The sequence below is a fragment of the Barbatula barbatula genome, assembly GCF_947034865.1.
Source record: "Barbatula barbatula genome assembly, chromosome: 6".
Taxonomy (NCBI): domain Eukaryota; kingdom Metazoa; phylum Chordata; class Actinopteri; order Cypriniformes; family Nemacheilidae; genus Barbatula; species Barbatula barbatula.
The window spans coordinates 18,416,836-18,428,626 of NC_136765.1; the positions used below are offsets into that span (position 1 = coordinate 18,416,836).

Consider the following 11,791-nt stretch of genomic DNA (forward strand, 5'->3'; position numbering starts at 1 on the left):
TTTGACAAGGGGAACGAGTTTTGTTTGCACAGCCATCGAGTCTTTTTAAGCAAAATATGTTACAGACTTTTCATGACCCTAATAAATCATGCCAACTTGTTGAAAGTGCTCATACGATGAGCCCTTTAAAGACTAAAATACTTAAAGACTTAGAAACGAGAGGAATTTTGAGAAGTTAATCCCTGATATACTGTGATTCACGACGCTTACTTTTTGCACTACGTTGCAGCATAGCAATGTTAAAACACTATGTAGCAGGGACGTAAAGCAAATTTTCAATTCCAGGACCAAATGTAAAACCTTAAGATCATAAATATGTGTTCCCCTACTATCTATTGGGTTTACATCCATTTTGCAGATTAAATGAAATGCACAGAAATACACAAAATGCACTGATATTTTATCCACTTCTTAAGAATTACAATTGCTTCACAAGCCGAGTAACACACCCATTTTGACACTGACAGAAGATCTCATTCATTACATTTGCATTTATGCATTTGGCAGACGCTTTGACGACTTACATTGAATTTAACTAAACATTTGCAATGCCAAGGGATCGAACCCACGACCTTGGCATTGCTACTGCCATTCTCTAACCACTGAGCTACAGGAGAGCAAATAAAAATATTTGTAAGAAACAATCCATAAACAAATATAAAGAGAAAATGCTGAAGGAAAGTATAGGTGTACATCGCCAGCATCTACACCCAGACACGCCCATATCGCCTCTGGAAATGATAAATCAACGCCGCGAGATACGTCACTGGCCAACTCAGCATTCCAGAAGCCGAACTCGTGCGCGCGCGGAAATGAGAAGCGGCACGCGAGAGACAGAGCAGTAACTCACCATTTCTTAGTGCATTCCACCATGAGTTCCTGATAGGATGCCACGAACTGGAATTTGGAGGCATGTTTCCCAACACGCTGCAGTCTCTTCCACACCGAAGCCATGTTTATTCCTGTGTTGAGGAACTGATCGTTTTGACGCCGCCTCCTGGCAAATCGTCTCCTTGGAAAAGTTCTCAAAAGTATCCGTCCAAATCTGCATTCATTGAACCGGGAAACGCGTAGATCCCTTGTCAAAACATTCGGGCTGATAAACGCAGATCACCATGATGATATGTTGAATCCAAGGGGGCGACTGAAAGCTCTCGCACAGCTCATATCGTACAGTAAATCCTTCAAAATAAATTCCGCGTGAAATTCAGTATTCCTCGTTTCCAGGTGTCAATATACCTGCAGAGGCAAAGAGCGAGGTGGTTAGGTTTCAGTCATAAAAAAGCTCCTGCAAATCTGCAGCAAATTCACGTCAACCTCTATCACGCTTAAACAACGCTATTATCTGCCAGATGGTTTTTAGAAGTCTATGAAATTTGTGGCCATCCTGAGTTTAAAGGCTGATAATACCAGCAGCACAAAAGTATTTAACACTAACGTTAATCTGTGCATGGCAGAGACAAACCGATAGCATCAGAGGAAAGAGATTTAGCTGACTTTGTCAAACTGAGCAACCGTATTTCATAACACACGTTACTTTTCTGGACCATTTACAATGATCGAATCAAAGATACGATGCTAGAACTGGGTATTACTATTAATACTTTACATTGTATGCAAACAAACATGTAACACGTGTCATTTACTAAAGCAGCATCCATAATAGCTGGATGAATAGATTACATTGATTACAATCTGGTTAATAGTTTAAAACCTCCCTAAACCTTTATTTTTCATTATTCTGCAGACATCTGACTGAACATGTATATCCATACATGACTGAAGACTTCTCTAAACAACTTGTACTCTCATCTACATACTATAAAGTGAACTGTCAGTGCTAGTGAACTATCTGCTGTAACACTGACTTTAGACATCTGCTCTCGGGTTACGGTTAAATAGCCTCTTTAAAGCCACGGTGTCCATTTAACTACCTGACTAGCAAGATAGCTTAAGGCATCTTAACAGTTATCAATAAGCCCTTATAATAACAACAGCTCATTCCTAAACAATGGCTCCAGCTCGCATTCCCGGAGTCCTGCACTCACCCCGTGAATAAGGCAGCAGCGGCGGGTGAACGCGCCCGATGCGGAGGCAGGCGCGTGGCTGCATTCAGCCCGCTAACGAGCTAAAGAGCCGCACTGGCAGGGTCTTCACATAGAGCTCCGCTAGCAGCCTCGGCTAACCTTAGCCAGGCGGGCTATCCTTTGGCAAACCGAAGCATAGAAAACACAATTCCTTGGATAGTCGCGCTCTTTCTGACAACAACCAAGCTGAGGAGTATAAGGGCGAGGAGATGCGATGGTTTTCCCGGTTGAGAGACAGAAATTCCAGCGCTGTGTTTCACGTTCGCACACAAACTCCGCGTATCAGGACTCCATCATTTTCCTCCCCAATCCCACATTCAGTCAAACATCTGTGCTGTGCCTCCGGGATACGCCCCCGCACGTCTCCCATTGGCTTTCGGGGGGGTCAATATTTACATATTCATGATGTTTCTTAACGCTTTTGTTGCCAGTGAGAGCTCCTATTGGGCAATGGAAACATCTTTCAGGAATCTTTAACCCGCCCGTGTGTGGAAGCATACTTGCATACACTATATAGTTGAGTGGGAACATAAGTGTTGCATATTGAATATGTATGAATGTTAATGAAGTATAAGTAGAGTAAATTGTTATTATACTATCTGTGTAGCATTAAAAAGGTTAAAACAAAAATATATAATACAAAATGTGTGTGTGTGTGTGTGTGTGTGTGTGTGTGTGTGTGTGTGTGTGTGTGTGTGTGTGTGTGTGTGTGTGTGTGTGTGTGAGAGAGAGAGCGAGAGAGCGAGAGAGAGAGAGAGAGAGAGAGTACCAAGACACATTCCACTGCCAAATGGCACTGGAAAAATCTATAGAAACCTAAAACATTACAACAATTTTTGTTCTGTCCTTTACCTAAAGCCAGAAAATACAGATTTAACAGATAAGAAAGTTGAACTTCAAATAATGTGTGCTTTTTTCTATACAAATATGTGTCTCAAAATGCTTTGAAGCTGAAAAAAAATCTTGGGAATGCACCCAGGAGATTGTGAATATGTGGAGAGGGGGGTTCATGCCTGTTCTTCGGCGTCCTGATTGTTATCTTGAAGAAGTGAGTGAGATGGGTTTCCTCCCTGATGTTGAAATATTGCAAAATGTGAAGCTGTATGAGGGTGTCGGGGCAAAGAAGGGTGTGTTTCCTAAAAGCAGTCACAGCGTATACAGAGAGTGCTGTTACATCCTTACTGCAGTGTCATGGTGCCAAGTGCTCCTTTGAGCTCTTGGACAGACCAATCAGACACGCTTGCCTTGTGCCAGACAAGGTCTCAAGAAGTCTGTAGATCAGATCGTGCTTTTTATGGCTTGCCAACACTTCAGAACATGTGTTAGCAAAACATTAAACCTCTCAGGCCAATGCTCTGACGTGCCAACACCATCTTGTAACAGATAATCTCCTCTGTGATGTAGGAAAGTGGGGAAGGATTTTATCTTTAATGAAAAAGCCATCAAAAGAAAGATAGAACGCTGAACAAAACATCCAGGTTGGTATTAAAATGTAAAACCCAATGATTTAATTTCAAAGGGGTCTCCACCCAACTGCCCAGTTTTGGCATGGCGTGAGTCTGCAGTTTGTCTGTGTATTGACTTTACTTTCTCCTTCCTGTGTGTGTCCCAGTGGTAATATAAGTCTGTACACTGGCAGTGAGATAAGCATGCTTACTGTAAGTTAATCATTCCCGTACGAGCGGACAAGCGGGCACAGCCATGGGTGAAGACAAAGAAATGAAAGAAGAGTGATGTCACACAATAGATTCTCTGACTGCAGACGGAGACATCACAGATAAACTACAGTGCCTTTACACACCTCAATGGGCAATTCAATTCTATGTATTTGTTATGTCAAACCTCACACACCTCATTGTGAGGAAATTACAGTTTTTCTCGATTGTTTACACACAAATATTGGTACTTGAGACACAATGACCACAACATGTAACTCATTCACCAACCCCCTGAACCAATTCTGCTAAACTACAAGCACAAATCCTGCTTTACACTCACATTGCAAATCTAAAACACACTTTTTTCAAAACACTACACACAATTCTCTGCATTTGGCACAATTTTCGGGCAGAAAAATCTCTTGTTTTCACAAGGAACACACTGCCATTCATATATGAACACTGACTCATCACATGTGTAAACACCTGTCACAAACGCCTATACCGGTTCTCCAAGCTATAGAAGACACATGTGGAGATATAACAGCTGATGCTTTTCATGACTGGACTGAGAAACATTGCTTGTGATGTGGATGATGTGCTGTGGCCAGACCGAAGAGAAGATGCAACATAGTTTTTTTTTACTGTAACTGTATACAGTAAACTCTTCTGTTGTTTTGTATGTACACCACTGTATGTGCAACTTTGTGTTGGTTGGGATGTACACTGTACATTGATTTTGTTGGAAAAATAAAATATATTTGTTATCGTGTATTTGTGTGTTCTGACTATAAAATCTATTTTATATATATATATATACTGAAAATATTTTACAACACACTTATATATGTACTGTCTGTAGTAAGTGTAACACTGAACCAAATAAAGGCCAAAGTCATTATGATGAATGGAGAAGTGTTTTCTATTCATCATAGTGTTTTATAAAGAGCACATCAGTGTTCAACTGGTTCTTATAAATGTTTATTCATATGATGGTTTGTGTTTGTCATTTGAAAACTAAATACCATTTTGAGAAGAAAGAACATTGTTTTGAATGTAAAGTTTCATTTTGCAGGAGAATTGAGGGGTTTTGCCAATTGTGTTTGTGTTTTTGGATTTGTGTTTAGAGTTCTGAGAATATGAGGCATGCTTTCAGAAAATGTGTGTAAACAATTGAGAAAAACTGTAATCTGTATTTCAATGCACAAAGTGGGAAGTCTCTGAGATTAAGTTCATCATTCATGAGATACATTGAAGTGTGTATCCTTGAAACTCACTTAGAATGTCATCTAAAACTGTTCATTTGTATGTGCACTGTGATTCAATCTCTGTGCTACTGAAAACAGATGTATTATGATATTTGTTTATTTAAATAATGTGTAGAGGCCTTGCTGGGTTGTTTATAATCCATAACTGGGTCAAAAAGGGACATAACCATTGGCATCAACATTTTTCCAATTTTGTATTTGTCCCTTTTTTACTTTTCCATAGATTGAAAGTAACCAACATTTCTCAAAATATCATTGTCTAAACAACATTCTTTGAAAGAAATTCATACCGGTTTGGAAAGACAAGTGGCTGAGTAAATGATGACAGAATTTAAATTTTTATGTGAACTATCCCTTTAAGTATGCCAAAAGAATATACAGATTGTTGTTAATAGGCCTTAACACTGTGTGAATATTATCAGATCTGTGTTGTTTTGTTGTTCATGTATGTAAGAATGTAACATCACCCACGGCTGTCTGGCACTTCAGATCACAGTGGCCTTTTAAAACCAACAAAGGGCCTCCAGTCGATATCAGGTGTCAAGAAGGCCTAAATCCATCCCGCATCCGAAACAACTGATAGGTCATACCCAAAATGAACAAAGTGTATTTGTTCTTTCATTATTACTTGTAGCTCAACTGATTCTGTTGTATATTTTCGCTCTAAAACTGAATAATGGAGAGCAGATGGGTGTTCTAACTAGAAGCAGAAAGAAAATGATCTGTTTCTGTGCTTTACTGCAATGCACTCACACTACTGCATTGAATGAGGTTATGACATCACTGCGTGTCATAATACTCCAGACCAGCTGGAGACCTTTTGACTAACATAAGTTAACAATAAAGGTACCCATATGTTTCAGGGGAATAGTTTAAATGCGCCGATTGACATCGGTCAATTAAATGTTATATCTTAAAACGTAATGTGATCTGCTCATTTACAGAAATTAAACAAATTAAAAGTAAACAAATTAAAATATATTATGTAATATATGTAAGTTGATTATGTAAAAATGAAGGCTGTAAAGTTATGAACATATACATATGCTGCACATACCTTATAAAGATAATGGCTCAATTGAGTCATTATATCAGGAATGTGCGACACACAAAATTAGTGAGCAGAAATGTCAAAGTTCCCCAATGTCCTTCCAACATACCTGCAATAAACAAATTTTTATGGGTAGTACGCAATCTTATGTCATATAAAACCTGTTTTAAGTCAATCGACAACCGCTCTTCACAACATCTTCTGTTTAAAAATAGTTAGACTGACTATGTGATATCACAGTAATCTCCTTCAATGGTGCATTCAATCTTCTGACAGTACCTCAGAAGGATTTGTCATAACCGGGAGAGCAAGCTGTTATCGGCTGCTACTTCTCTGCTGTGAGCAACTCTGTACAATTTCTGCACAGTGAGCTTTTCTCTGCCCACAGTTTCTTCTGCAAAAGTGCAGAAGAATAGAATTCTGGTAAGAAACATAGACGAGGAGGAAACATAGGCTGAATTTGGACCCCAAACATGGACTGGATTATTGGCAAAATCATATTTGTTATTTGGAGTCAAAATGTTTTGACTCAATACATTACAGTGGGATATGGAATAGTAATTGGCTGAATTGGCAGAAGCTGATGAAGAGTCTAAAAATGAGAGAAAAAACGGATGAATAAATAATGAGAGAGATCGGGACAAGAAAAGAGAGGGTGATACAGAAAAGAGCAGGACAAAAGGTGAAGGTTTTCTTTGACCCTGCTGTCTAGGTAGTTGACATTAAAGCAGCATGAGATACGGGAGAAATATCAAAGGGGGTGGAGATCATTATGACCTTCCTGCTGATATATCCTGTAGTTAGTCTGGCTCTCTCTCTTATTGCTTGCAGGTGAAAGAATAAAGTCTCTGTAGAACTGCAGTAATGTGTTTGTGGAGGGTACTAAAAACAAGGTGCTTTTACAGGAAGTTAAAGCCAGTGTCATTGCTGCATGTGTGAGAAATAATGTGTCGCACAAGTCAATACTCACACCAATTCTAAAAACTGTTTATGCACGTGTGTGCGTCTGTGTTATTCAGCACTAAAGACAGCACAATTTCACTTTCACTATAATTCTTTTAGACAGCGCTATTTAACTTCACTAAAGTATGAAGACCCTGTTAGTGGGGAGAAAGCAGTTATAAGTTCAACCACACACATTTATTTTAATTGTCTGAAGCATTTAGGTATAAACAACTGAACATATTTACAATAATTCATATATATATGATGAGTTTGGTTCCATAATGAGATAACTCATTCTCACTCAATTCTCACTCAATAACAATCATTATTTTACAGTTTTTCTCAATTGTTTACACACATTTTCTGAAAGCATGCCTCATATTCTCAGAACTCTAAACACAAATCAAAAAACATAAACACAATTGGCAAAACCCCTCAATTCTCCTCCAAAATGAAACTTCACATTCAAAACAATGTTCTTTCTTCTCAAAATGGTATTTTGATTTCAAATGACACACACAAACCATCATATGAATAGACATTTATAAGAACCAGTTGAACACTGATGTGCTCTTTATAAAACACTATAATGAATGCGGAAAACACTTCTCCATTCATCATAATGACTTTACTCTTTATATGGTTCAGTGTTACACTTACTACAGACAGTACATATATAAGTGTGTTGTAAAATATATATTTTTTATATATATATAAAAAAAATATTTTATAGTCAGAACACATATATTTTATTTTTCCAACAAAAACAATGTCCAGTGTTCATCCCAACCAACGCAAAGTTGCACATACAGTGGTGTACATAAAAAACAACAGAAGAATTTACTGTATACAGTTACAATAAAAAACGATGTTGCATCTTCTCTTGGGTTTGAGTCTGACCACAGCACCTCATCCACATCACAAGCAATGTTTTTCAGTCCAGCCATGAAAAGCATCAGCTGCTATATCTCCACATGCATCTTCTATAGCTTGGAGAACCGGTATAGGCGTTTGTGACAGGTGTTTACACATGTGATGAGTCAGTGTGCATATTTGAATGGCAGTGTGTTCCCTGTGAAAACAAGAGATTTTTCTGCCCGAACATTGTGGCAAATGCAGAGAATTGTGTGTAGTGTTTTGAAAAAAGTGTGTTTTAGATCTGCAATGTGAGTGTAAAGCAGGAATTGTGCTTGTAGTTTAGCAGAATTGGTTCAGGGGTTGGTGAATGAGTTACATGTTGTGGTCATTGTGTCTCAAGTACCAATATTTGTGTGTAAACAATCGAGAAAAACTGTATTTGGTTCAGTGTTACACTTACTACAGACAGTACATATATAAGTGTGTAGTAAAATATTTTTAGTATATATATATATATAAAAAAAATAGTTTTTATAGTCAGAACACACAAATACACGATAACAAATATATTTTATTTTTCCAACAAAAACAATGTACGTACATCCCAACCAACGCAAAGTTGCACAAACAGTGGTGTACATACAAAACAACAGAAGAATTTACTGTATACAGTTACAGTAAAAAAATGATGCTGCATCTTCTCTTCGGTTTGGGTCTGGCCACAGCACCTCATCCACATCTCAAGCAATGTTTTTCAGCCAGTCATGAAAAGCATCAGCTGCTATATCTCGACATGCATCTTCCATAGCTTGGAGAAGGGGTTTACACATTTGTGACAGGTGTTTGCCCATGTGATGAGTCAGTGTTCATATTTGAATGGCAGTGTGTTCCTTGTGAAGACAAGAGATTTTTCTGCCCGAAAATTGTGCCAAATGCCGAGAATTGTGTGTAGTGTTTTGAAAAAAGTGTGTTTTAGAACTGCAATGTGAGTGTAAAGCAGGAATTGTGCTTGTAGTTTAGCAGACTTGGTTCAGGGGGTTGGTGAATGAGTTACATGTTGTGGTCATTGTGTCTCAAGTACCAATATTTGTGTGTAAACAATCGAGAAAAACTGTATTATTGAAACATTTTTTATTGTCTTTTATTGTGTTAGTTAGCAGTATTTTTTTAGTTGTTATGGCTCAAATCAAAACAAACCAACTGCAGTCTGATTGATATTACAGTTTTTCTCGATTGTTTACACACAAATATTGGTACTTGAGACACAATGACCACAACATGTAACTCATTCACCAACCCCCTGAACCAATTCTGCAAAACTACAAGCACAATTCCTGCTTTACACTCACATTGCAGTTCTAAAACACACTTTTTTCAAAAACACTACACACAATTCTCTGCATTTGGCACAATTTTCGGGCAGACAATTCTCTTGTTTTCACAAGGAACACACTGCCATTCAAATATGCACACTGACTCATCACATGGGCAAACACCTGTCACAAACGCCTATACCCCTTCTCCAAGCTAAGGAAGACGATATAGCAGCTGATGCTTTTCATGGCTGGACTGAAAAACATTGTTTGTGATGTGGATGAGGTGCTGTAGTCAGACCCAAACCGAAGAGAAGATGCAGCATATTTTTTCTTACTGTAACTCTATACAGTAAATTCTTCTGTTGTTTTGTATGTACACCACTGTATGTGCAACTTTGCGTTGGTTGGGATGTACACTGTACATTGTTTTTGTTGGAAAAATAAAATACATTTGTTATCGTGTTCTGACTATAAAAACTATTTATATATATATTTGTAGTACAGACTATATATATATATATATATATATATATATATATATATATATATATATATATATATATATATATATATACTACAAATATTTTACAACACACTTATGTCTGTAGTAAGTGTAACACTGAACCATATAAAGAGCAAAGTCATTATGATGAATGGAGAAGTGTTTTCCATTCATTATAGTGTTTTATATTGAGCACATTAGTGTTCAACTGGTTCTTATAAATGTCTATTCATATGATGGTTTGTGTGTGTCATTTGAAAACAAAATACCATTTTGAGAAGAAAGAACATTGTTTTGAATGTGAAGTTTCATTTTGGAGGAGAATTGAGGGGTTTTGCACATTGTGTTTGTGTTTTTTGATTTGTGTGTAGAGTTCTGAGAGTATGAGGCATGCTTTCAGAAAATGTGTGTAAACAATTGAGAAAAACTGTAATTGGAATGCACAATAAAACACATCATTTTTAAAATCTTTATCTAATATACAGTACATACTGTAAATACCTGCATGATTATCTATGCATTTTTTCATTTAGTATTTTATTGTACATTGTGACATTGAAGAGAGCACTGACAACATAAGTAACACATTTAATTTCATCAGACATCTGTGTGTGTAACTAAACAATTCACTCACAAGAGTCTCAATGATTCATGGCAGCTGATTTCAAATGGCCATTTGTCTGCACTTTCTTGGTCTATTAAAAAAGAGTCTCAAGATTTACTGTCAGTCTGCCGTAATGCAGAAGAAGACCTGCAGGCACTAGAACAGCAGCACATGCTCATACATCATTTACATACTCAAGTAAATGGTCAGAAGGTGGTGACCTAATGCTGTAAAAATTGAGCAAACAAAGTATACTGTATGTGCGGCTCTAGTATTGAGACAACAACATTCCAAATAACAAAAAAAACAAACATTTGATCTTGAAATAACATCTTGAATTTCTTTCATGGAGTGTAAACTGCACATTAACACTGTAAAACACTAAGTCTTTAACACGGTCCTGCCAGGGACAGAACTTTTCCAGTCCTGTCGAGTTTCCACAGCGAGAACAAGGCTGGCTATGTGGAAAAACTGAGTGACTAACTCACTGTAGGAATCAAGAGTTTTCGCCTCAATCTTTGGAAGTTTATCATTCAGAACGGCTGACAGCAAAATGTTGGTATACTGTGAATCTCTGAATAATTAACGCTTCTTCCATTTTGCAATCATTTGGGTTTGATTTGACTGCCTTTACCATCTATACAGGGTCATGTGAACAATAATTATGGAAGTCGAAATTTCTGTAGCTCGTTTTTTCCACCAGACTCATGCGTCAGAGGAAGTATGGGCTGATAATTTTATTACTCTGAACAAGTGAAACAGACACTGGGAGATTTAATAGCACCGATGATAATGCTTTGCCTTCCTTCTTAGTTTTTTCTTTGCTTTGTCTCTTTTTCTTTCAGGCACACAGATGTTATCACCATCTTAAAAAATTGCCTAAAATATTGATGACTCATCCTGCACTTAACAGACATATGTCCGATTAAATGTCTAGAGGCTTTAAAAAATATATTTGTATTTCTTTACGACTCTTAAAAAACTGATCGCATAGCTCTCCACCACAAGCCACATTCTCAAGTATGGATCCAATCAGTCAAACATCTGCATTCTTATGCTTGTAGAAACCCATACACACAGTGAACAGGTAAACAAATCCGTGTATTTATGATGCATTGAATGCCAGATGAAAACCAACTCTCCGGTGAGTGCCCAAAAAAAGTTTTAGCTGTCAGACTGTATGCCAAGAAAAAAACAGGGTGGTGGGCATGTCTGAAAACACTGAGGGGACTTTGTCTTTCTGAATCTTCCACTGAATCCCATCAGTGCATCAGGACACAGAGCCATAAAGATAATCTACAGCCTCTGATCTTTCAGTCGACTACAGTCTGTCTTTCCAAAAAGATCAAAATAAAAGACAATTTGGAAGCAGGGAATAAAAGAAAAACATGAGGAGATTGAGTTGGCTGCATTTGAGAGAGTAGCTTGGCAGAGCTCAAGTCGGCACAGCCAAGCTGAACAAAAATCAGCACACTCTGCTCTACCGACTGGATTTCAGGCGT

The 11,791-nt window shown here is 37.7% G+C and overlaps 1 protein-coding gene across 7 annotated transcripts in view; it reads right to left on the minus strand.

Annotated features, from left to right (window-relative positions):
* The window catches only part of ehbp1 (EH domain binding protein 1), a 113,823-nt gene extending 111,392 nt beyond the window's left edge, over window positions 1–2,431 (minus strand). For all 7 annotated transcript variants that reach the window (XM_079458364.1, XM_079458362.1, XM_079458359.1 and 4 more), the window contains exons 1-2: window positions 2,049–2,431; window positions 851–1,239 (exon numbers count right to left, since the gene is read on the minus strand). In XM_079458364.1, the coding sequence (XP_079314490.1) occupies window positions 851–954 (104 nt within the window). In that variant the 5' untranslated portion in view covers window positions 955–1,239; window positions 2,049–2,431. The remainder of the gene's footprint in view (window positions 1–850; window positions 1,240–2,048) is intronic.
* Between the last annotated feature and the right edge of the window lie 9,360 nt (window positions 2,432–11,791).